Source organism: Fopius arisanus, unplaced genomic scaffold (assembly GCF_000806365.1).
Source record: "Fopius arisanus strain USDA-PBARC FA_bdor unplaced genomic scaffold, ASM80636v1 scaffold00029, whole genome shotgun sequence".
Taxonomy (NCBI): domain Eukaryota; kingdom Metazoa; phylum Arthropoda; class Insecta; order Hymenoptera; family Braconidae; genus Fopius; species Fopius arisanus.
Genome location: NW_011887768.1, coordinates 362,041 through 389,094, shown reverse-complemented (window position 1 = coordinate 389,094; position 27,054 = coordinate 362,041). Strand labels below are relative to the sequence as shown.

At 37.7% G+C, this 27,054-nt stretch overlaps 2 protein-coding genes across 7 annotated transcripts; one reads left to right on the top strand and one right to left on the bottom strand.

Moving 5' to 3' along the window:
• Positions 1-6,881: 6,881 nt before the first annotated feature.
• jp (junctophilin) lies at positions 6,882-24,165 on the bottom strand. 6 transcript variants are annotated; one of them, XM_011302719.1, is made up of 12 exons: positions 23,782-24,157; positions 21,340-21,715; positions 19,835-20,046; positions 16,386-16,684; positions 16,127-16,294; positions 15,077-15,994; positions 14,891-14,968; positions 14,251-14,537; positions 14,024-14,152; positions 13,523-13,787; positions 7,904-8,113; positions 6,882-7,474 (listed from the first exon to the last, which is right to left on the bottom strand). In XM_011302719.1, exons 2-12 carry the CDS (start codon positions 21,630-21,632, stop codon positions 7,388-7,390), a joined length of 2,946 nt encoding a protein of 981 aa, XP_011301021.1. In that variant the 5' UTR covers positions 21,633-21,715; positions 23,782-24,157; the 3' UTR covers positions 6,882-7,387. The 6 variants fall into 6 exon arrangements, with proteins under 6 accessions (XP_011301021.1, XP_011301022.1, XP_011301024.1 ...); XM_011302720.1 differs by lacking the exon at positions 23,782-24,157 and adding an exon at positions 23,313-23,644; XM_011302722.1 differs by lacking the exon at positions 23,782-24,157 and adding an exon at positions 23,236-23,303.
• A 1,760-nt stretch (positions 24,166-25,925) lies between these two features.
• Positions 25,926-26,875, top strand: LOC105265302 (cytochrome b5). Its single transcript, XM_011302725.1, has one exon. It carries the CDS (start codon positions 26,110-26,112, stop codon positions 26,521-26,523), a length of 414 nt encoding a protein of 137 aa, XP_011301027.1. The 5' UTR covers positions 25,926-26,109; the 3' UTR covers positions 26,524-26,875.
• The last annotated feature ends 179 nt before the right edge of the window (positions 26,876-27,054 follow it).

The following is a 27,054-nucleotide window of genomic DNA, read 5'->3' as shown; positions in this document are numbered from 1 at the left end:
GTTAACAGAACAACACCACAGGTATCCGGGATCCCCTGGTAACAATCCGGTGGTCAGCTCTGGGGCCGTACCCCACGTATCCCACAGCCTGCGAGGACGGCCCCCGTTGACCTCCACCTCATCTACCCTCACTGTCCCCTTTTCCCCGGATTCTGCTGATAAACAACGACTGACGATCGTCCCGGGCCCTGGACCCTCATTCAGCCCCAAAATTCTCTCCCCTAGACTCTCGTTAACACCTCAGAGACAAAGAGACGTAAAAAAAAAAAACGACCGATCAGATGTGTCTGGCGATCAGCTGCTCCGCCAAAACAAAGCACTCACGCACTCCCTAGCATTAACCACCGTTTTTTTTTTTAAATCCCTTCAATTATCCAGTGAACAAATAACCAAAACTCTGAGGAACACTGGGGTTAATCACTATTAAACATAAACACCAACGAATATCCAGTGTTGTGCCGATGCTACGAGGAACAAAGCAATCTGCGCCTCTGGTACTAAAACGAATGCGCGTCGAGACAAAGAAAACTCGGTCTTCACTTTTACTCTAGATTGGAATTATTTGTCGGTATTTACTCAATTGTTATGGAAAATTCTCAGTTGGTTATTTTTTTTTGTGCGCTTGTAACAAATAAAACGCGCAATTTGGGATATTTTAAAATTAAATCGATGGATGAGCGTTGGAGTGTCGTCTAGTGTCGACTGGCGGAGTTGCTCTGACGCATCGCGTCGCTCACCAGCTGTTTATTGCGACTGAAGCGCCAGTCAGTGCACAACGGGTTTCCGCCTGTTTCTACAGTGAATTTTTAGTGTTTTGTTCACGGAGATATTCCACTCTCGGAGATGAGATTACTGTTAACTCTGCGCGGATCACCTGCGCGGCATTTTGGGGTGAGTTTATTTTCCCTCGATGAGGATTATTGGGAATTCATTGGTACAGTGTGGGTTATATCGACATGTTTTTATTTGCGTTTCGTTAATACTCCAATGCCTCTCTTGAATCACTGAATTATTCTACAATGAACGTCTTGTTGAAAATCGTTTAATTATTGCCAAATTCATGGTTTTAAACCCATGATGATGCATATGATGATCCATATTGTTGACGACTTTTCTATTTGGTTACTACTGCTGAAGTTCCATTGTGAAATATTTGAAAAACACGGGATGTCATCGGAACCGGAATCAACAGTTATGCCATTGTCACTGCGCAAAATAATTCAAAGTATAATATCTCAACTTTGCTAATAGACATGTTTTCGAGGAGTATCTCCCTATCTAACAGGAATAGCGAAATTTCTGTAGGAACATTCTTTGTAGATTTCAATTCACCCTACAAAAAAGGTTCTGATGAAAATCTCAGTATCTCTCATAGGATCAGAGATATCCACCGAAAACTACGTCGTAGTTAAATCAGCTCATTATCTTCAGTCTCTGCGCAATTGAATTATGTTATACAATATTTATGAATATTTACACAAAAAATCAGATGATCTTTGATTATCATTGGTTTGTTCTGTGAATCATATTATGTTAATAAACCTAGTGCTGCCATTGATTGGCAATCGGTCAATAGCAGAACTATAAGATAGACTTCCGTGTGGAGGCTCTTTGAAAATTCGCGGGATTAATTCTATATATCTAGCCACTTCTGAGAGCTGGATTCTCGTCATGTCAATCTGGACATCTATTTGGGGATAAAAAAAATAGAGGGTCTGCATCTGCTTCCAGCAGAAAGGTTTTTCAATTCTCGATTTATATTTATTCGTCTGGCGAGGCTTTTTAACGTTCGGATGCGAAACTGGAGCATTATATCGAGTATGACATGTTCGATTTAGACTCTAAATAGAATCGCGTAGGACTTGCGATATTAGATCGATCAACGGACGCAGTATATTTATGCGATGCAACGTGTGGCATACAGAAACTTGTGCAACTTCCGTTATTATCGGACATTCGGGGAACATTATTTTTATTTTTATTATTTTTCATCGACACTCGGAGCAATTGCAATTTTTTATGAAATTCAACATTCAAGGAACTCCGAGACTCACAAAAATTAAATTTCTCATTGAATTATCGTTAATTTATAAGAATATGGGTTAATTTATCATAATGATAATTTTCTTCACTACTTTAGACGTGGGAATTCATTCATTCCGTTCAGTTCAATTGCTATTTAAAAATTTCCCCTGTTGGAATAGGAAAACTTTGCAGAGAAATTGAAATTCCTTTGAAATAACAAATTGCTTCAATTAAATAAAGCCGATGGTTTATTCAAATTAAAACCCCAACACGTAGAATTATTGATTGATGTGGAACAATTATAATTTAATTGAAATCGTTCATAATTATTTTCCTTGAACTATGATAGGAAGATAAATAATTTCCTTTTTCGACAGACATAAACTTCCGCTGTTATCAGGCTCTCGACACACTCTATATTGATTTAGCTATTTTTCCTCTTCGCATAGAACATATCTACTTGACCCACATAATTTTTCAAAATTGAAATAATCATTTCAATTTTTTCCAACGCCGCAAAATCTCCAATTGACTCGGAATAATTATTTGAATTGAAATCAATTTATGAAAGTTGAATGATTTCTCTTTGGGCAGGGATAAACTCCCGAGATAATTAAGCCATGATTTAACTAAAACCGCGAAATCTCTAATAGGTTTTAATGAATTATTCGAATTGGAGTCATTGGTGCTGGAATTATTTATCCCTGAACTGCGATGGAAAGATAAATAATTTCCTTGATTTTTTTCGCGGTTCAAGGGTATATTCCAATGCCTTTTGAGTAGGTGGATGGGATGGAGTCGGGGAAGAAGGGGCTGGAGGCTCAACGACAATCAGCTGAGACACGTGTAGTCATTCGCTACATGTATATCCGCTATATATGTACACACACGTGTCCGCTATATGTACAAACGCAGAACGCAACGGTACTTGACCCTAGTTAAGTTATAAAATTGTCCGGTTGCGTAAGTTTGCCTCAATCGGAATTTGTTAATTTAGAAAAATTTTAAAAAAACCGCCCCAGCACGCGACTATTGCGCATTACATTTACTCATCTAAAAAATTCACACAATTAATTATCCACTATAATGAACACCAATAATGACTTAGCTATTAATTATTCAATTATTTTTACAATTGCAACTTCCATAAATAAAATATTTGATATTTTCTCAAGAAATCAAGAGTTTTTGAAATTCAAAAATATTGAAATCGATTGTTTCGGGTTTAATGAAGAATGGAGAATGAATTTAATTATCGAGTTTGAGTCATATTTTTGTTCCTGGATTCGGAGGTTTTATCAGTGGAATTCAGAATATTTGGTGGGCAATTGGAGAGAAAAGGGGGCCTTGGATTGACCTAAAAGGAATGATTTGCGTCGTGAAAGAAATAAAAGACGTAGTATGTACGGACTATCGCGAGGGCTTCATTCCCGTTGGTCCAATGTACGTTGTAATGATTGACTGAAGGTGCGGTACTGGCTGCTAATGACTAGAACCGAATGTTCAAAGAGGGGAGGGTTCACGCGGGAGGTGCGTGAACATCGCGAGGTCAACGCTGCAGGCGTGTCCATTCCATTTCTAATCTCATAGTTTCATGAGAATTTCGGAATTCTTTTTAAAAATCGGACACGACCAAAAATTCATTTCCGCAAAATCAAATAATTGCATCAATTCAATTTGCACACAATTTGCACACAAATTATTTAAATAAAAATTATTCTTTCATCAAATCTCCAATTGCTTCAATATTCAATATTTTTCACTACAATTATTCTTTAAATATATTCAATAGTGTTTTTTATTAATTAAATTTACGGTACAAGTTTCACTTAAGTGAAGAGGCAATTACTTTACGCGAAATGATTTAAAGAGTCGAGAGTTTCCGGAGCTAACGAGAAAATTGAGAGAATATCTCGGTAATGAGAAATGATTTTTTTCTGTCAATGGGTTTTGTGTGCAATTTGTTTTTTTATCGGGTGTATGCAATGCCAGTTTCGGAATAATCCGTCGATTCAACAAATCGCGAGTTCAATTACCGTTGGGAGATTGAAGGCGTAAGGCTGTTTGTTTACATTCATTTTGTCCGGTGATAAATGATAGAGTCAAGACGGAGATCTAAAAATACCATGGACGGGAGAAAACTGGGAGATATGGGCGAGGTTCCATGGAAAATCTTGGGAAATTCGTGTAGGGGAGGAATTTTCCACTGGAATTTCACTGAAGAAATCATCATTGTTAATTATTCGGAAGTCATTATTTTCCCCAGTGCAATTCACTGTCGAATTATCGAATGGATGGGAAATTAAATGTGGAAATTAATGAGAGACGCTTTTGTGAAATATGATATAAGTTTATTGAGTTTTCTGGTCATTGTAAATTAACAAATTATTCGTGCTTCCTTCACATGTCTCCGACTCCGTTGCAGTGAATGAAAAATTTCATTTATACCATTTTTGCTCATCATTCTTGTTTCGTTTCGTGTAAATATATTTTGCTTTTTTTCATTACAATATAGTATTCATAAGTATTACTCGTATAATGGCGATTTTTTGTCGTGATATGACACTAGCGTTAGAATGATAAATAGTTAATAATTAATAGTAATTAACGGTATTATACTATTCTCCTCCGCGCGATTAAAATTAAAGCTGATAACAATTTTGGTTGATACATATACCAAATATATATATGTATGCAGATCAGGGTCCGAGTATGTGATTTCAGTAGCCAAATGGTAAAAAGAGATCAAACGAATTCAAAATTTTTATGAATCATCGATTTATCTGAGGAACGATTGATTGTAGGAGAAGATGTTTGAAAATACTTTTTATCAGAAATTTCAATGACTACAAAAGAGTTCTCTTCAACTTTCTCATTAAATCCGTAATTATCCAGATAAATGATAATTAAGAAATGTGTTAATTTGGGTTTATCTCATTTTATCATTTGGTTACTAATTTTAATGACAAAATTGATACATTTTTTATCGTGACCTCTTGTGACCCCGGAATTCAAAGCCAATAACAGTTAATAGTTCGTTTCAGTTTTAAGGGAAAAGTATCGACTTGGCACCATGAATTTATCACTATCCCACTTACAAATTTTCCAGGGAATTCAATAATTTTTTTAAAGCGATTTAATGATATTCTCTGAGAAGAGGATTGCTCGAAGAATAATAACGAGTCAGTGTTAAATCTCATTCAGGATATCCGACCTTTTGCCAAACATTCATCAATCTCTGGGGATTTATGTGAAAATATCTTATAATTACGAGAAGAAGTCGCACGTCACTCAATAAAATTTCTAGTATCGAAACTGGAATTTTTCCTGAGCTGTCACTTTTCTCTGTGCGAAAGGTTCCTGGATATTCTTGAATGGAGTTGAAAATCTCATCCCTGACTCATCCCTGCCCACTTGGCACTGTAGATCATTATACCCAATTTTACGAGCTAGTATTTACAAATTTAGTTCTATCTCCGGGCTCTCATAGCGAGTATCGCACCATAGTATCTAGAATCCCTCGAAAAAACGGCATGCGTCATCTTCATCTCAAAAATAATTTCAACAAAACACCAAAAAATTTAGAACCAAAACGACAAACCGTTTCAAATCGAATTTTCAAAGTCAGTTTTTAATAAATATCTCGAAATTGAGAGGTGATGTCGGAATTTTTATTAGAACCTTTATGGTGGAGTGAATTAATAGCTACAAAAAAGGTTATAATAAAAAATTCGATATCTGCCTCAGATTCTGGGATATTCCTCGAAAACTGGACTAGATCGAATTCATTTGGTTTATCGTTTGGCTACGAAATTCATAACTCCTTCATTTTGTTCCCCCTGGCCCTCACATAGTTGAACGACCAATTGAAATAACAATCTCTCTTCAATGGAAAATAATTGAATAATCAGATGAAAAATAGCGAACGCTCGTTGATGACAAATACGCGAATATTTTAAAGATAATTTTAAGTTTTAAAAATTCGTATTCCCTAGCAGTATCGATTCATTCAGAGGAATTTTCCGATTTGGTATCAGTGATGCGAAGGCGATCAATTCTTACAGATTGAGATTAACGAAGTTTGAAAGATGATTAGATAATTGGAAGGCATAGAAGGCACGCGGTACCTCTTATTTGGATACAATATTTTTTTATTTGCATTATTGTGAAAAGCTATCGCCTCGGTGGCAGCCCAAACCCAAAAAAATAATTTATTCAAGTGAAATGAGTCCATTTGACCTAATGAATCAATTTTCCTGCATTTACCAACGAAATAATGAATTTTCGGATTTTCAAGATTTATGAAAATTTGATTTATCGAAAAAAGTATCAATTTTCGTAACAAAGACATGAGAACCATTTTTATCGGATATTTAATCGGCTACAAAAAAGTCCTTTAACGTTTTCACCTCAAATTTATATTTTTCAATATAAATAAATTTCTAGCAAAACTGGAAAAATCGACTTCTCTCGTTACTCGACTATTTATTTTTCTTTCCAAAAATTGTATTAAAATGGGAATGCGAAGAATTATTATTGAAGATTATACAATTGATTGAGTGAATAATTTGCTACAAATAATTATTTGATTTATCATAGTTGAATAAATATCTCGAAATTGCAAATAAATCATTGATTTGGAGGGCTGCCTTCAGATACAAGCTCTTCTCCTCTCAAACGTTAGTCATCCCTCTCATTCACACAAGTATACAATTCAATTGTTTAGGAAATATTTTTTATTATATTTACAAAAACAAGGTCCTCTCGATGGAGCCCCAGGTCTCGAACGCGAAGCTCCACCCTCGCTCCCGACCCCCACCGAATTATCCGCCATTGCTAGCTGTCAAACTCTCTCCTATCAAACTTCCAAGTAAATATTTATAAATTTTATAAAATCCAGGGGAAATCCTGCATCTTTCGTTTCTCTATCGAAACTGTACAATTTAAATAACATATCAATTTATCTTTTGATTCTCCTTACAAATTCCACACTGTCACAAAAGTCAATGAGGTTCCATCAATTTTTGTCTTAAAATGAGACAAATTGAGTCATTCTGGTTTCCTCATTGATAAAAATTCATTAATTCTCCGTAAAAATACAAATTTCGATGGAGGACTCGCGGTGAATCACTCGATCTTTCAGGTTCGTATCGTTTGTTGTGCGATTTGCATTAAAAATTTTTTTCTTTCGTTATGCCGATGATTCCTTCGGGGAGGAATCATCCTATTAGTCTCAGGGTTGAAACAATAAGTTTGGGCTCTGAGTAAAAATGGCATTTGCGAGGATATCACGTCCCGGGGGGGATTGATTCTCTCAGGTTGTGTCCAGGATGCAGTTTTGGAGTTTCACACTGGCCGGCTGCTACGACAGCAGCTTGAAAAACATCAGAGCCAGCGATATGTTGATTAAGAACACCAACATTACTAATTGCTGTCGTGAAAAAAAGTCCTGCAACACATTAAGCCATTTTAATCCCTCAAATTCTATAGATTTCGTCAGAGAGACAAATTTCCACTTCAATCGCAATTTAACTTTTTTATAAACATTTTATTCTCAAACGATTCAAAATAAATTCAATCGAGATCTTAATGCTGTGATAATGAAATTTCTCTCTGATTTTTTTAATCTGCATTACTCTTCGTTAATTAATTAATCGATTGAAAAACGATACGTGGAGAGAAAAATTCATTAAAAAAATTACGAGATTGCCATTGATTGATTCATTCGATTGAGAAAATTAAATCGATGGCATTGTAATTTTACCAGAAATTTAATATAAAAAATGGGCAATGCTCAGGGAATAATCAGTAAAACTGAAAAATCCTGAAGTAGAAAATATAATTTCTATTGAATATTTCTCTCATGGTGAATTCTTACTTTGACCTGCGGACTGACTAGATACAGCAGGGGATTGGCCCTGAGCCTCTCGCTCTCGTCGATTTGTCGTCGTATTTCTTCTCTCCTCATACTGCTAAGAACACTGACCTCTTCCCTGGATAATGGTGAAGTTGCAGTCAATTGAATTGGTCCAGCGACATCCGGCAGTGATTTTTTCCTCTGCAGGGGCATCGAGCTCACAGGTATCGCCTAAACAATCCAATGTTGTTCCATATTCTTCTTCAATCGTAAGACATTGCAAATGCAAATGAACCCAATAATTCAATTCACTGGGAAAAAATCGGAAAATTTACTCCCAAATTGCCAATTTTTTAAATAAAAATCTTTTTTTTCTCTGTGTAAATCTAGAGCTGCTAGCTCTGTTTGTTAAACGATTTTAGTTAATCTAGTCATGCGGGATTTATTGGGCTTCTATACATTTTGCACTAAGAAAATATTATTTTATAGTACAAGTGAAAAAAAAGAGCGTTTTTCGGAAAATAATCCTAAAAGTCTGACGTCTAATTTTTATCTGAGTTGAGAATAGATTTTAATCGATCGAGTGTTGCATTATAATTTCTACAGGTGTTTCGCCAGATAATTTAACAATTGAGAATTTTTTTCAAGATAAAATCATAATTAATCGAGATCACCTGGGGAAATGATATTTTTGTGAAAATACACACTTGTCTCACGTTCACGAGTGATTGGCAAAAATGATTTCTATCTGCAATGAAAATTTCACCTCCCACTCTGTGGAAAACACTGGGAAAACTGGCGAAACACCTGAAATTTCGAAATTCTCAAATTCCCGATGAGTACCTCAACGGGGGGTGCGACAATCCAGGATTCGGAGGCCCTCCTGGCCATGAGAGCCGGACTACAGAGGAGTGCCTCCTCCTCTTCATCCGGCTCCGACCAAAACATGATGTTATATGATTAAACTCTCGACCTTGAAGCGTTAATTAATTAATTGCCCGCAATTTCGATCAGTTCCACATGTTTTCCCCAATGGAAAATTCGAAAATCCGGGAAAAATCGATTTTTATTCCAGAAAATTTTGGAAAAACTGTTGTGATGATGTTCGAGAGTAGTCACTAGTGGAAAATCAAGTACAGAACTCCCCGAGAGGCCAACAGGCGACAGACTGATCAGAGTTGTCCCTCAGAATTACCAAAATAGCATCTCACGACGTTTGCATCCCCAGCCTCTCGCTGGGGTACATTCATTAACCGTCAAAATAGCGCATCTCAATTTTGAATTAGAAAAAAGTTTGAGGAAAATTACGCAGCACAGAAATATTTCTGAAAGCTGCGATTACTCGATTTCAATCGGCAATAACTCGGAAGCGGCAGAGTGAAATTCGATTTTCCATCTTTTATTCTCACGGTATTGTCTCGAGCTTTGAAATGAGAGTGAACTCATCGAAGTCGTATCTTCGGTTGTCGAGATATCGAGCATTGAAGATGACGAAGTTGATCTCATCTCCCCGACGTGAAAATGAAACTCACTGAGAGGAAATAAATTCCTAGAAAATCGTTATCAAAAAAATAATTCCAATGATCGCAAAGCAAATGAGGTAAAGCCGATGGAGACGATATTCTCTCCCCCGTTCGGCGTCCATTATCTGGTTTTAAAATTAGGTTGTGTAAAAATATCTCGTCTTTAAGAACACAAGAGCCAGTTTCGCCTTTCGATAGCTCACAATAATCTATGCGACATTGTGCCACTAAAAATTTCGATGTCTGAGTCACTTTCCTCAGGGTTTTCTGGCAAACATTCAGAGCACTCCTATAAATTAGCAAGTGCAAAACCAGTGGTTTTTGCAGGATGAAAACAATAATAAATGCATATTTTCCATTTTTACACTAAGAAAAAAATTATCCCTGCCAAATAAAAATGCCTATTCAAATTCGAATTGCAAATTTATGGAATTTCTTCAATTCCAATAAATTTACTGGACAGAAATATTTTTATTTCTCAACTCACGTCACATTTCCGTAAAAGGTGCGACAAGTCGAATTTTCCAGTTCTGTTGGATATCGATTAATCTTAAAAACTATCGATTTTATCCGAAAATATCAAAAGGGTTTTTTTGTTGGAAAATAAATGAGCTATGAAAAAGTCTCCTAACGATTTCCTCTGGGATCGATGGTTATCGAGATAAATCGATAACTGCCGGAAACGATGATTTATCGCAGTTTATTAGTGAAAATGGAAAAAAAAATTGTTCTGAGGGCTTTCCATCCAGAAAATCGTGTGAACATACTTTATTATCTCCATGCAGTTACAGAACCCAACCCTCGGGTCGATCTCACACTCGTCCACAAATATTTAACATTATTCGTTTTATCATCGAGGTAAAGCGAGTTTTCCACACGCGCTAATTAAAATCCAGAATTGTGCGAGAAGAATGACTGGCGTCACAGTATACAATCAAGACATTCATTTGTATTCTCAAGGATTGAATGATCACCCAGAGAAATGATTTATTTCAATCGACTGCATCTTATTATTTAGAAATTTTCCTCGATTTTTTTACAGTAAATATCATTTTATTGGAAATAATTCGTTTAATTTAAATCTGCTTTATGGATTAATTGTGGAGCCTTTTGGATTTATTGGGTGAATTTTTTCTCTGGGTGAATATCTCGTTTCAGGATCTTCTTTCAACATTCAATTCGTGTTATTGTTTTTTTCTTCATAACTTAGCTGTACAATTTTCTATTAGTATAATTCTTGGCACTTTGTTTAATCTCCCACGTGAAGGCATTGTCGCAATCTTCTTTAGTTTTCATTTCGTTAATTCTCGTTAGTGTGGTCGAAATCAGGTACACGGAGGAAAAAATTTATAAAAAATAACAACTTACATTTTTTCCCTGAATTCAATAAAAAATATTCAGAATGTACGTCACTTTTATTTCCATAAATTTAATAGAGAATTCCATTTTATTTTTGTGGAAGTCATAGATTTTGGAAAAATCAGAGAGAAGAGACGAATTGTCGTATCGATTTTGAATTTTTCGATCCGGAAAACTGAATTCGAAAAATTCGGACGGAAACAGTAATTTTTTAAAAGGAGGACTTGATAATAGGTTTTAGTATTTTTTAAACCATTCTAGTTTGTTGCAATTTTTTAAAAATTTGTTTCTCCGTGTATTTTTGGGATAAGGTCCCATCGTTGTGGACGGTTCCGATTTGGAATGTGCTTTGTTGAAAAATAGTTTCAGTATTTAATCTGGTTATTCAGCTTTGGACGTTATCAAAGGAGGAATTCAGGGAATGACAATATCACATACTAAATTTGTTGAGGGAACCTGCGGTGGAGCCTCGACACATTTTTTACAAACATTTACAATAATTAAAACAAATAGAGCACCAGCGAGAGTCAGGGAATTAATAATTCAACTCAATCTGAAAAAAAACATCAATGACTTAATATACATCTGGATGACTTTATTTTAATTTAATTCCCCAAAAATAAATAGAATCGATCCTTTATTTAAAAAATCTAAAGAGAACTAAATAAGATAATTTATTGAATTTCCACCGCAGTCTCCCCTCAATAACAAAAACCATTAGAAATCAGTCTGTCAATCGTTGAATCGAGTGAATAAACAAATAAATTATCAAAGACTCAGGCATTATCGAATGATTCTTAAAATGTGCGCTATCATTGGTGAGGATTAAAAAATTATGAATATCATGCGTTAGAAAAATAATTGATCTGAATAAAATTGTGTAAAGGACGTCGTGTGGTGGTGTGGAGGAATTCTCTCCCTTGAATCAGAGGATTATCCAGGACAAAGTAAAGGCAATTAGTAAATTTTTCATCAAACGATTACGAGGTGTTAATAAATAGAAAAAATAGATGGGAAAATTGATAAAAAAAATCGAGGTCCCCGCCTCCACACCGCCTCACAACGGCCTTACCTTCTCATCACTCAATATTGGTTCTTTTTTTTTTTTGTTAAAATTGTTAATCAGCTGAGCGTCAATCATTACTCCAGTGCATGATCAATCCTACCGCTATAATCTCTCAATGTGCGATTACTACTCACTCGTAACAATGAAAATGCCAATTATACAGTAGATCGCATGGAGAAATAAATTTTCTGAGTACCTCGGGTACTGAAAAATATATCTATCACTTGGTTGACTGTTAAAAAAAATTACTGAATTCTGGGAACGTATTCTAAAAAATTCAAGCTCAAAGGAAAAATTCGTTGACGTTCATTAATTTTCGTGAGATAATTGAAAGTAATTGAAACATGAAAGTTCAAAATTACTCTCGGATTTCAGGAAATTGAAAAGCCAATTATATTTTTTGCCGTCATTTTTATAATCGTGCAATTGCCATGAATTTCTAATTAAGACATTTTTTGAAAGACGAACTTCCAATTGTTTAATAATTCAAAGGCAAAACCAGGAAAATTCAGTGAATATTTTTTAACAGTACTGAAGTGGTTCACACAACAATCGGACGGCTCACTGTCATATTTCGTTATTTTTTTTCTTAAATTTCTGTTGTACTCATTCGATTAGAAAAATACAGGTGCAATATTTGTTTCTCCGGTGAACAATACCGCGAGTAACAATTCAGGGGGCACTCAACGCTCATAACTTTTACCAGGTACATTTTAAGCTTTGGTTCGAGAACAAATAAAATCCTTCACAGCTGTAGAACACTGAGATAAATGAAAATTACTCTAAGCAGGAATTAATTACTCAGCAAATTGCCCATTCATGCCTCGAGTGTTTCCTGATTAAATCGAGGAACAATTCTAGGAGAAATTCAGGCTTTGTTAAATATCGATGAATCTGAAAAACTATTGGTGTTAAAAGAAAATGCCAAAAGACCTTTTTTACCGATGATTAAATCGACTACAAAAAAGTCCTTTAATGTTTCCTCCTAGAATCACCACATTTCCAGATAAATCGGTAATTAACTGAGAGGTATGAAATTCGATTTAACTTCCTCATCCGTTTGACACTGAAATTACTGATCCTGGGATGTTGTTTGTTCTCTCAGTGCGAGTGAAATTCGATTAGCAGGGGGACGTTTGTTTGATCGATGAATTTTATCTCTTGAATTGTTAGTTAACGTTTTAGGGTACTTATACTCATAAAGTAGCGCGGCCTTGTGTAGTTGCGGCGAAGGCGGGGACCGTCCTGCTCGTGTCCTGAGATCGCATGCACAGAACACAGCACAAAAAAGAAAAACACCACACAGTTACAGACAGATAGAGGCAAATTCTTTGGGTTTTTTACTCACTGACAAAATTCAATGTTTCTGAGCAATCATGGAGAGACAACTTGAGAATTATCAAGAGCTCAATATCTCGTTACAGAAATTTTTTTAAACATCGGTCATTATTTCTTTGTAATTTTCAATTATGAGGCTGAATGTTACTGAGATATTGCGCACTGAGATTTTCAAGGCCTGAATTTCTTGTTGCAAGTACGAAAGTACTTTTCAAAAAACAATTAATTTGTCAGTGTAATTTTGATTGAGTGAAGTTAATGTGGAATATTTTTTGTACATATCGGGAGAGTCAATGGTTGCTTGGAGGATTGTTAATGGAGTAAATTGTTGATTGCATTGATTTATGAACTCACCCTTGTGCCACCCCCTCCGCCACCGCCCCCACCACCACCACCACCGGAGATTCCTGGTGCACGTCCTGGTGTCACGTAAAGGCTCTCAGTGCGTTTTGGCTGGGAACCACTTGGAATCACCTCCTGTCCCATTCCACGACTTCTGAATGCACTCTCGAATTGACTCGATGAGGGAGGAGTATATATCGGAGTTGCTGCACCACTTCCAAATGCAGATCCATTCAGAGGAGTTGGTGATCGCATTAGACTTGCTCCTCTCGCCGTCCTGAAATTTCCAGTTGAAAAATAAAAAGAAATGTGAGAATTTCCCATGAATTTCCCATTTCTCCAATTTTTCGGAATGAAAAAAGATTTCATTCGTTCTCAAGTGATAATTCAACCTTTAGAACCTTTAGTGGAACTGCTACTCTTTTTCACGATTTTAATTTCAAAACCTTTTAAAAAAAACTGAGAAAAACGAAAAGCTCAAAAAATTCATCTGCAAAAATCATTTGAATTCACCTTTCTACACCGTCCTGGGAGGTGACACTCTTGTCCACAGAGGGTTGTCTGGATCCTATTAATCGACTTGGAACGCGATATCGATCGACCGAACTATCACGACTAGGAGGTCTCTTGTAGTGATCCAATCTGAATAACATCATCTATTTATTTTCATGCTCACTTTGGTATTTCCGTTATTTTCCGAGATAATTCAATCAATCCCAGCGATAAAATGCCGGACGTACCTGTCATTGAGAGTTTGTCCAATGGCAGGTCCAGGCCTGTCCTGTTGATTAAGAACTCGACTATTTCTTCGTATACTAGCCCCAACCTGTGACCTCTGTGGATCCACACTCGTCTGGTCACTTTGATACAGCATCTGCTGCTGGATTTGTTGCATTTGCTGCGTATGCTGCATCTGCTGCATCTGAGGCATCTGAGGCATTTGCTGTGGATTCATTGGCTGCACGCCGTATCCCTGAGGATTGTAGGAATTCTGTCCAGATCCGTATTGATTAGTCGTTGGTGACACCTAGAAGTCATTCAAATCATTCAGACTCAAATCCCACGCGTCGATCCAGCATTAACGAGAAAATAAATCAGTCTCAACTAGTTAGACACGAAATCTACAGAATGGATTGAAATATTTCAGAGAATATTTATATGTTGGAGGTAGATTATTGATTTGTTACTGAATATTTGAGCTGGAAATAGTGTGGATTAAATAGGTATTATTATTTTAATCTGAAACTGCGGATTATTCCCCAAATTATTCCTTTATCAAATTATTCAGTGATTATTATTATGATTCAGTGATTATTTTCTATTCATAACGTAATAGTGTCAGGTTTATTCTGATCAGGGGTATTCTATTCTACTGCTTACACCGTAAAAATTCGATGTGAATTGATTACTCGTGGATTCAATCATTGTCTCGTACATCGCCGGAGACTGTATGGGAATCTAGAATTTTCATATTTAATTCAAACCAAACGTGACATTCGGCAGATATAAATGTGGAAGAAATCCAAATAAATTCACCGATTAATAGATAAATAAAGAAATAAATACCTGAGTATTAGGATAATGCGGTGGATACTGTGCAGGAAAATTCTGCATCCCCTGACTATTGAGATTATCATACCCCTGTTGAAACTGACTGGCTCCAGACTGTCCAAATTGTCCACTATCACCACTAGCACCACCATAGTCATACTGATTCGGTAAACTATTCATAAGATGATTGGGAGGCTGATTAAAAGCATTGGATAATGCAGGATTAGCGATTTGATTCTGGACTGGTCCAGGATTGCTCTGATTGTGTCCTGGTTTCATGCTTGCACGTCTTATCGACTGATTGACACTCTGACTGATGGACTGAGGTGTCGGTGCATTTCCATCGACATCAGTTGGCTTTACTGTCATCTGATCACCACTTGGATTATTTCCCTTGGACAATATGCTTTTGGTTGGCATTGCATCCTGAGGTGGTGGAACGTACTTCGGTATTTCCCTGTGCTTCAGCCTCTCCAGTCCAGGTTGACGGAAATCAGGGGCAAATTGTTTAGCCGTCTGCTGAGCGAGTTCAGAATCCTGTCTTGCATGTTCAGCAGCCAAATCAGCTAGCTCTGCTTTACCCCGAGCTGTTGCTGTTCTCGATATCGCAATATCTGCCTTCTGGAGGGCCATTTTACTCGATCTCTGGGCTGCATTCACTGCCGCCTCTATCCTCTCACGGAATTTCGCCGATCTCATCAGGAATAATTGCTTCTTCTTCTGGGATGTTATCAGCACGTTGTTCTTGTACTTTCCCTCCTCTTTGCTACCGTCTCGAAATGTCGTTACGCCGTAACCGTATTTTCGATTATTGAACCACTCGCCCTCGTAACGAAGACCATCACTTCGCTCTGATATTCCAAAGCCTGTGCGCTTGTCGTTCTTCCATTCACCGAGGTACGTCTCGGTTACTGAGGCGTCCATTTGCTCATCCTGTGGAAATGTGGAGTATGTGCAATTGATTTCGTTTATATTGACTCGATTTTTGGGGGGAGAGGTGATTATTGACGCGCATCTTTGAAGCTTTTCATTTAATGCTATTGATCAAGTTAAGCTTTTGTTTACCTCGATGACAAAGGATGCATTGCTGTCGGTGTGGACTGATGCTGATGCTTGGCTCTGCGAGCTCTCGGTTGACATCCATGAGGCTGAGCTTGCATTGCTCCTTATGCTTCCACCGGTTCCTCTGGTTTCGAGATCGCTTGTACTCCGTTGCTTCCGGATCTTCAAGCCCTAGTGATAGATTATTTTTATAGTGATCTTTCTCTCGATCTATTTTACACATTTTAATTATTTTGCTGTCTGATTGGCTCATCATTCTCACCGATAATAATCCTTTTTTCAGGGACTTCTCATTGAGGCTTTTCCGACGTGCGGGTGGATCATCACTCCGTGCCTTGAGGACAAATCCACCTCGGCTGTCGTCCACCCGACGATCTCGGCGGTCCGTCGGCTCTGGAGTTGGTGCCGTCACTGATGCACCGTCGGCACTTCTCAGAGATGTCAATGAGGCACGAATCTGTTGTTTCGGTGGTTTGTAGTGGCTGGCAAGACCAAATGGTGCACTAGTCCTCACTCCGTATCCATGTCGCATACCTCGCAGCCACTGACCCTGGTAAGTACCTGAAAAATCATTGCGTCATTGTGCGTGGGAGTCAAACCGATAGTTTAATTTACGTCAGCGGTAGTTTTTCTCTTTTACGGAATTCTCATCGACATTTTTATCTTGTTTGCGTCAGTACTTTCGGGCTATTAACATCAACTCTGATGTCATTCGTCGAGGGTAATTGCGCGGGTTTCCTTGTACTTCTGACAATCCTGGTTTCAAGGACGTACCTGTCATTTTTTTTATTTTTCTACCCTTGTCGTCATTATTCGAATTTCTTTGTTCAATTGGTGTACAATTATTGAAACATTTTTTTGATTATATGCGAAAGAGAATCGATTTTCAACTTTCTCGATACTGAACAATCGAAATTGATTGAATAATAGACAATTCCAATTTTTTTTCATGGAAAATTTTTATTTCCAACCATTTTTCATTTACGAGATCGTTCTCGCGTGCTCCGGGCATTATCGCGATTTTTCGGCTGCTTGAAATTTTTTGAATTTTCAAAATTTCGCAGCTTCGCGCTCTCTAGGCAAAATTTGTTCGAGAATTTGCCACCTCCACTCGTTCCTACAATGATTCCCGAATTTTCGGGGTTTTTTGAATTTTTGGCATTTTTAACAGAATTGGAAATATTGCATTTATGACCAGAATATACCGTATATCATATATATACCATTTTTCTACGGAGAGTGGTATATCGAGACTGTAAATAAATCGTATGTACAGATTTCAAGACTAAATGATAAGAAAAAAAGGCCCGGGCTCTGGGTCAGGGAGGAAAACTTGTAGAGACACCTGACATTTCATATGAGTGCACCTAAAATACACGAGTGATTCGCAAACGGCCAACTCATATGTATTTGTATTATATTGCTCGTTGTAAAACTCGTTGGGAGGAGGGTAAAATGCAGATATACGAAAAGAGGATGGCAGGGCACACCACCTCACGATACGCAAGTCGGCTATTTCAAGCTGTTCGAGACCCACACTTTCCTACATAGCATCACATCAGGGCTGTAACAATGTTCCATTTCGATAATCAATTCGTTGTTTTTTTTTCTCAATAACATAACTATTTTTATCCACTACCATCCATCCTATCTACTCATCATTATGGATTACCAGGTGAATCTCTCCTGTCGCATCGTAATGGTGTCATAATCATGAATGGAATGGATTTGTTATCGAGATCCCCTGAATTCTGTTATCCTTCGCTTCCTGGATCGCCACGGGGTTTTGACTATGACCGTTGAACTTTTGAATTTTATTGCGAGCGATAATGCGGTTAGTCCACGTTGAATTACGAAAATTACCGACACTCTGCCAAAATATTCTCGTGCCAAACCCACCTGTAAAACTCGGCTTTATTTTTTATCACTTTGGTTATTCACCACGATGAGAAACGAGGATTTGAGTATCTCGGGGGATTCGAGGGCTGCGGTCGTTATTTCAACACTAGATTTTTATTTATTACTCTGTCCATAATTGTAATTTTTTATGGATAGGAAAATTAAATTAACGGAAATAAACTTTGGTGTTTGTTAAGTAGTAAAAAATGTTGAAAAATTTCCTCAGGAATTTAATCCGCATAAATTGTAAAGGACAAATAATATTCATACTTAATTGGGAGCTCGGGTAAAAAAAAAATTGTAATCGGAATATTTTTTCCAAATTTTTTAAAAATTTGTTTCGGAAAATTTTTAAAATAATTTTCTAGAAATGTTTGCGATTATAATTTTTTAAAATTATACTCTTGTTTTTTAATTTTCTTTAATTTTTCAATATTCTCAAAAAATACGCCATCCAAATTATAAAAAAAAATGTCCAATTCAAATTTTTGAAAAATTTTTCAAAACCTTTCCGAAAAGTAAAATTGTTTTGTTTTCGATTTTTTTTGTTTCATAAAAAAAAATTTCTGAAAAGTTTTCCAAAAATTTTTAGAAAATTTGGAAAAAAAATTCCGATCATAATTTTTTTTTACCCAGGAATTCATAATATCAAGTTCGATCGAGGAATTAAATTCCCTGAATTATCCAGATGCCCCAAAATCCCCGGAATTCCCACTGCGGAAATGTGTCAAGTTAACCGCGCACTCTCTATTGATAAAGATTCAAGTTTTTTTTATTGGCAGTTGTGACATCGATTCTCCCGTCGATTAAAATATTTGACAGGACAATTGCTTTCGCTGTGCGACTCACGTGGAGTCGACACGTGTGTCCCACAAACTCGATAAAACCGTGGGAATAATTTCCTTCAAGTATTAATACAAATCAGATCGAGGAAAACCGCGGGTTCCTCACATCAATGGCTGACTGATTTCCTGAATGAATCCTCCGACCATTCAATCAGTTAAAATTTCCTATATTAAAGATTAAAAAAAATACCATAGACCCAGGCGCCTAATTTATTGCATTAATCTATAGAATCAATTGATTTAATCTAATGAAGAATGAAAAAAAAAAACAATGACTCCTCACATTTCCCGCAAAATCAGTCGATATTCCGCAGACCCGTGACTTATCTCACGTCACAATCACCCTCGAGCTTTTATCCCCGATATTTAATGGCGCACTAACATCCGCTGATCATTTCGAAATCAATAATCTCCCGAATTCCTAATTTAACGATGACCTATAAATCATGGGGTATCTGTCGATTGGAGCAATCTGGTAGATTCGAAATGACCAAATGGCGGTGAGTAGTCGAATGAACCTAGTGTGAGCAGTTGGACGTAGCACTGTAGTTGATGAGCGTCTAAATAAAGCACTCAAGAGCAACCGAGCAGAATGAAATGCAATGAAATTTATCTGACGCCACGTACCAACACGCGATCAGAGTGACGTACCAACGAGTCTTACCGGATAAAAGTGCTATAACTCCGGGGAAGATTGAAAACACCGGGAATATTTCGCATTCCTCGAATCCTCGATTCAATCCAAGGCCATTGGTGGATAAAACTAGGAATTAGATCAAGTTCGGGTCAACGGACGTTGTATCAATGAAAAAATTATTGCAATTTCCCCCAGGCGGTGGGGTAAAGGGAAATGGCCGATCGAATTCGTGTGTTTCTACTTGAGTTTAAATAGCGGAAGTGGCAATTTTTACCTTTCGGGGGTGTACTTAGGTACTTAGGGCAGATAATTTTTTTAGATCGAACTCACCACTGTCGGCGTAGGTTTCAGAGCCGTAACCATCCTGGAGACCACTCGCCCATGTACCCTCGTATCTCGCAGTTGATGTTGTCGATTGTCGGACCCCATATCGACCTTTGTATCCCTGGGTCCACTCCCCTCGGTAGAGCCATCTCCCACGCATTTCCATGCCCAGACCGTGTCTTTTTCCATTTTGCCATTGGCCTTCATACGCTGATCCACTGAAAATAAAACCGAAAAAATTAAATTCTCATTACTTTCCAATTTCTACTGGCACCTGGAGAATTCCCAATCTTATCGGTATCGCATTGTCTACGCTGATAACAATTTTACGAATTATTAATTGAATAACCGTTGATAATAATTTATAATAATAATTATTATTGATAAAATAAATGGCATAATATTCAATATCTATGAGTCATGAGAATAAATAAGAACTTTTGCCAAGTGAATTTTCTTACTAGATATCAATTGTTATATCAATTGAATAGATAAATGAAGTATCTAGCAATTAGTCGATTGATAGATCGTCAATGGAGTGATAGATCGTGGGATTCTCAAAAAATAAAAAATATAAATAATGTAAAAAAAATTGTTAGTAGTAATACACATCAGTGAATGGGTTTAAAATTTTAATTCCAAGTTTAATTATTGAAATATTTTTTTAATGCTCAATTCATGATCTATCAAGGGTGAATAATCATTAGACCCAGTGACAAGTGAAGAAACGATGACCTCGACCTGCTTAAAGCAGGCGGTATGGGTTTTGAGGACAGATGAGGTGGAAATTCCTATGTCCCAGTTTCTCGACGCGTTGAAATTAGAGGGTGAGTGGACGCTGAAGCTTTTTTAAATACGCCGGAAGTTTGTACGGGAGATCGTTGACCTTCGTCTTGAAATAAAATATCATCCCGTCTCGGGGACATATATTTTATCATAAAATATTCCTTGAATTTTTCCACATCCACAATTTCATAGAGAAAGCGCTTTCAATTTTCTCATTTCACCAGTGAATTCCAATTTTTTTTGTACGAATTGGATAAATTTCTTTAGATAGACTTTTCTTCGTGAAAAATAGATAATTTCATTGATTGAAAAAAAAGGCTGTTAGCAGATTTATCTCCGTTTATTAGAGCTGATAGTAACGATAATTCTCCGTCAATTCTCCACGGGGAAAGTAAATAGACGATCTTTTCATAGCTCGAGGTGGGGAAAGCCGTAGGGTGAGGAAAATTGGGTCACAGGGTGCAAGGACAGATGTGGTTGTTGGAGGTCAGTCCGACCTCGACACAAGTGAATTTATCCGGCGATCCGGGGAAAAATAATTTAACGGAGAAAACATTCCTTTATTCATTCCATCATTTTTTTCTTCCAATAAAAATTCAATTCGCCGGGAGAAACATTTATAATTAAATTTATCCCAACATCTGCTAATAAATATCTAAACTCCAATCGATTTCGTTTTAATAATTTTTTTCCGGGTGTCATCCCTGGTGAGACGAAAGACTCACCTGGGCCACGTGTAGACCCCTGACACCTCGAATCCATAATGCCAGCTGCCGGAATATGCGCCCTGTCCCTTGGGCCCAGTGCACACCCCATGTCCATGGGCCTTGCCATCCTCCCATCCACCGCAATAAGTACCACCATCGTCAAAATCAAATCTCCCGCCATTAACCTGCGTGCGATTGGTGGTGGTGGTGCCACTTGCGGGACTCACCTGGGGGGGACTGATGCTACCAGGTGGTGCCCCCCCACCAGCAACTCCATTTGCTGGGCCCGTTGGGCCCTGCTGCTGCTGCATCCTGACACTCAAACAACTCGTCTCACTCTCACCAACTCTCGCACCGCCATTTCAACCGCCACGTGCCCCGTCTTCATCAATTCCTGGAAACAACCGGTGAAAAAATCCTTTCCATCACTTTATCATTCTTCACTGTTACCGATTTTTCGATCGATTTTTTCGGGAAATAATTTAATTCAGGAATAACCGATAGTCGCACGAAAGCTCGTGTTGTTTATGCCCCGTGGGTTAACAAAAATTTGAGCTTTTGAGAGAAAAAAAAATGGGGGGGGACGCATGCGCGAAATCTGGCGCTGATCACCGCAAGCACGAAACTACTTCACCCACCGGTCTAACCGAAAATCTCGTTACGCAATGCTTCTATAAGCATCCGTGATCTGCTTGGAATGTGATGCCGCATCCCTTTCTTTTGAGCTTTTTTTTCCCCCCTCGTACAGCCGTAATACGCGGTACACAGGATTGCGCCAATACCGCGCCCCCGGGAACAGCTGGGATTTTTTTTTTTCTTTTCAAACCGATTCTCCCGAAATTCAACCGAATCGTTCGATTTTTTATCTCGCATTCACGAGCGGTTTAGCTAGCCTAGGGTTTCTATTTTTACCATGGGGTAGAGGCGAATTGTTTCAACGAGGCGCGTCTCACACACGCATTCTCGTCAATGCGACTCAACCGGGGTTCAAACTCATTTTATAAATAGTTTTGTTAATGTACGTGTGTGTGCGGCTTTCGGATTTTCAAACGGGGAATCGTCAATCATCGGGATTATGTTGATCAATTTTTTTTTTTCTCGGGGTTACGGAAATTCCGGTGTCAGGGAATCGGTGATACGCGTCTTCTTGGGTTTAATCGGTTGTAATTAGTGGGATAATTGCGTCACATTGCGGCGTCAAGACTAGTGTCAACGGCTATCGCGAAGAATTTTTAAATACTACTCGATTGAATAGTAAAATTGATATCGAAGGTCGCGGGATGAGTCGATTTTTATTACTTCGTTACATATCGATTGTTTCCACAAGTATTGATTTTAGGGGAAATAATTCATCACATTTTTTGGAGGAAATTTGATTAGCTAGAGGAAAGTTCTCTAGTGTTTCTCCACGAAGGCGATATTTCGAGATAAATCGATAGACCAGAAAACTTTTGAAATCGACTTATCTAAGTTTACCTTCACTACTGATTTTCAGTTTTCCCTTCAGACCATTTACAAGTATTAAAATTCCATTCAACCCTTAATAAAATGGAAGATCCCTCCCCTACACCATCCCACCTTACCTGATTTCCAAATTCAGCATAAAAATCGCAAAACAATCGATTTACTCCATAAAAAAATGATTTCCGGAAAAACCTCAAGAGACATTTTTTCCCGGAAATGAAATTCCCCACAAAAAACTCCTCTACCATTTCCCACTAAAATCGATACTTCTCGCGATAAATCGATGCTGAACAACACAATTAAAATCGACTCATCTGACTTTACCCTCGGAGTCAAAATGCAAAAAGCTCAAGCGGAGAATTCCCCAGCGATCTCGTGGAACCCGAGCTTTCCCTTATTCTCAAATTCTCCCCACCCCCATGTCATCCAGATTACATAAAAAAAAAATACTGGCAAAATGATTCATCCCTCGTAGGAATTCCGGCACCACGATTTCACAGTTAATTCATCCGCGGATGAGCACTCACACGAATTTCTTCCGTCCTTGACACGAAAAACACATGTTTGCCTTCTTCGATTATATTCACAGGAGGTGGGCCACACATTCCACGTTGAAATCGTCTCGAATATATTTATTATACACAAGACACTGTTGAGGTATCGCGAGAGGGGGAGGGGTTAAAAGGGGGTGGTATAAGAGGGGGAAGTCTGGGTCAAGCACACTGTGGGGAGGAAAAGGCAAAAAAAAGCTGTAATGGACGTGAAGTTAGGTGAGGCACCGCAGCGGAAATTCGGTCACGAGTCGACGCGATTGGGGTTTTTTTTTTATTCGTAAAAAAATCGAGAGGGATAAATTTTTTGCCGATGTAGTTACGGTAGCGTATCCCACCCCCCCTGCCCCTCCCCCGGAACTCGATAGCCTTTTGGGGGTGGGTAACCACTGCTCAATGTCGATCTCGAATTAATTTTCTGTCTCAGGAATGCTACGACGTTCACCTCGTTCTCGTCGGGGAGTTGACCAATTTTCCAGTCATCAGATGAATTGTTTCAACACTCGGTTTATACTCTTGCTTATGTAAAGATGTGTCATTATTTATGTAAGAGGGTGGGAATCGAGATTTATTTTGTTATCGTTTATTTTATTATATTTTTTTTTTTTTCCAATGGTTTTAGGGTCGTTTTTAGGTAGTCGACGTCGACGGCGCGGAGTGTCACGAATGGTTGGTACGTCAGGGTGGTGGCATCATTGCAAACTACCTTTTGGCCCGATGGCGCAGCCCCTCGAAAGCGTCGTCGCGAGCTTTTTATGTATGTGTGTTTATTCGGTATGTGTACTGGTGGATTGTCGTAATGGACATGCGCGGTTTAGTGCCGGCTATGGGGGACATCCTCGAGCCCAGTTTGAGAGATGTGTTGGAGGCAATTGCATCTTGAAAAATATTTTTCATCATTGGGAATAAATAATTCATACATGCAATGAGAAAAAAAATTACTCCTCTGAATTAATTGTCTCCTGTCAATGTAATTGATCAGCCAATATCTTAATGTTCATTAATATTAATATTAATGAAACTACTTAGTAAAATTGTTCTAAATTGATCGATTGCAGCCAAGCAATCCACTTGGCAGAAGTTATTATTTTTCTCAATGTAGTTGCAGAGAAAATGTATTAATTTGATTTCTTGCTCATTAATTTCTATTAAGATAAAGTTGTTGGGTCAAAGGTGTTTTCCGCAGTTTGACATTCACGTCAATTATCTGTCAGCACTTATCGATATTCTATCAATAATTCGTAGATTTTTTTGCAACTTGCGAGATACGCGGCATGAGGATCAAGGTCACTCTTATTTCAAGTTATTCATTGATATCGTAACTGTTGTTTTGACGTACCTCACGCCTCAAACTTTCTTTATAATAGCGCGACGTGTGGATTTGTCATACAATCATGTAAATATTTTCCATCCAATTGTTTTTCGTCTCGAGCTTCTCCGATAACATGTCGATACCAAAAGTCATTGCTACATCCAGAATTCAAGACAATGAAAGTCATCAGTCCGTAAAGACGTCACTTTAAGACCCCTCTCGATGCACCCCACACAGAAAAATTCAATTGCCAAACTGAAATAAATATTTGAATAATAAAAATTGATTGAAATCACCGATTCGACCGTTGCGAAAAAAAATGCAATTTTACGTGGAAAAATGACTCGGAGAAATTCATGAACGAAAAATTTATAGAAGTCGAATTCAGTCGTCGGGATTTCGAGGATTATCTCGGAATCTATAAGAGTTTGTGAAATTTTTATTGGACATTTTTTGTGAAGTGGAATAAGAGGTACAAAAATGGTTCTGATAAAAATTCTGTTATCTCCGTTTGCCGAAGAGATATCAACGATGAAGAGGTTGGCGAAAACTCATTAGAAAAATGGAGTTGTCGCCCTTCACCTCGTCGCTACTGGATTAATTTTATTATTACATCATTGTAAATTATGAATTGATCTTAAGATGGCGGCAATTCGTTATATTTCCAATGCAATTATTGACGCATTAATTTTATCGTGCGTGTCAGAATAATTTGCATCAGATAATGACGAAATTGCACTGATACATTACACACCACAAACTGCAATGAAATCCACTGATTTCTCCTGACAAATGCATTTGCCTTCATCCGATCAAAAACCGCACAATTACGAGACAAATTGGAGAAATATCCCGGGCACTGCATTTGGCCAGTCCAATATTGAAGTATTCAATTTCATACGCAAAAATATTTCGAAACATTCTAATCCTCAATAATCAATAAAAACATAAAAAATACCATAAAAAACTATTTCTGGGGAAACTTCTACTCAACACTATCCACTTGATATTATAAAATATCCAAATACTTCCACAAAAAATTGTCATTCCCATCCCCATTCGTGACATTAGAAAAATGTTCGATTAATTTGAAAAATGCAATTTTTGAGTGAAAAGGAATTGTTCACCACGAGTTCGTGTTTTAAATTGCTAGACGATAGGATTCTCTATGACCACCTAGTATAAAACCCCGACGTAAAGAAAACCCAACGAAGGGGCTTCATATTCCAACCGGTAATATAATTAACTTTCCCATCAGTGTCGACTTACCTGTCAGTCGTCCCCAAGCCCTCGTCCACTCAACTGCATCATTGAACTCCAAGAAAAAATTATTTCGATGTTCGCATGTTAAATTTCACCACACCATCTCAGAATAACGTGAAACAATCTGTTTTGATTGCGTATTAATCTTATCGCAACTGATGCCGCACCGGTGGGACAGTATATATTGGAAGTATCAGTATGAGCGGAGGATCGAAACAGAGTGTGCGAATGGCAATGGACGTCCTAGAGTTGAATTTTCTGACTGTACAATTGGCAGATCAGAGTATTAACGACATCAAGAAACGAGATTGCGAGGAAGTGTGTGAGAATTTGAGGATAATTACTCTGGAGCAATTATCGAGGCACGACAGACACGACGACTGCTGGATTGCTGTGTACGACAGGGTTTACGATTGCACAGCATTTATTGGGAAGCATCCTGGAGGACAGGACGTCATCCTCGAGTACGCGGGAAGGGACGCAACCCTTGCCTTCGTGGACTCTGGCCACTCCGTCGAGGCGAATCGCATCCTGAGGGATTATCTCATCGGACAACTGCCTCCACACGAAAGACTCTGGCTCCCCAATCGCATCAAAGTCAACAGGAATTAACGTAAAACATGGAAAAACATTTACGTAGAAAGTGGGATATTGCTGCCATATTTATTATTGTACTATTTAATTTCCTAATCAATTAGTAATAATTTGGAGAATATCCTGTCGGATGGATTGAACTTATCGGAGGAGTCGAGACAATCGATGATTATTATTATCGATCGTTTGGATTTTTTATTTCAAATTTCGAATTCACAATTTTCACTGATTTTTTTTCGGTGTCTTTTTTATATTATTTTTAATAATGATATTATTTTTGGGTGAACTCGATTGGAATAGTAATGAAACGAATTGTTTGAGATATAATTAGATAATTGGATTTTAATAACTATTTTTGGAGTTATCGTTGGCAAAAATTGCTATCAATAGAGATACAGCGGCTAGTAATGGATTTTTTTGTGTGCGGATTATTCTAGAGGCTTGCGATTTTTTTTATGAAGGGGAATGGCAGATATGATAATTTTAACGGCCGTTTCGTAATTTAATGGTATATATCGTAGTCGATAAGTATTTGATAAGTATTTAATT

Bases quoted from the DNA above. Each gene is read 5' to 3' on its own strand.
- jp (XM_011302719.1), bottom strand. From the start codon at position 21,632: ATGCAGCAGCAGCAGGGCCCAACGGGCCCAGCAAATGGAGTTGCTGGT. The intron at 13,788-14,023 runs GTGAATTCAAAT...TGGAAATTTCAG, and splicing joins TCCCAGGACGGTGTAGAAAG to GACGGCGAGAGGAGCAAGTC. The intron at 8,114-13,522 runs GTGAGTTCATAA...TGGATTGTTTAG, and splicing joins GCGGAGGGGGTGGCACAAGG to GCGATACCTGTGAGCTCGAT.
- LOC105265302 (XM_011302725.1), top strand. From the start codon at position 26,110: ATGAGCGGAGGATCGAAACAGAGTGTGCGAATGGCAATGGACGTCCTA.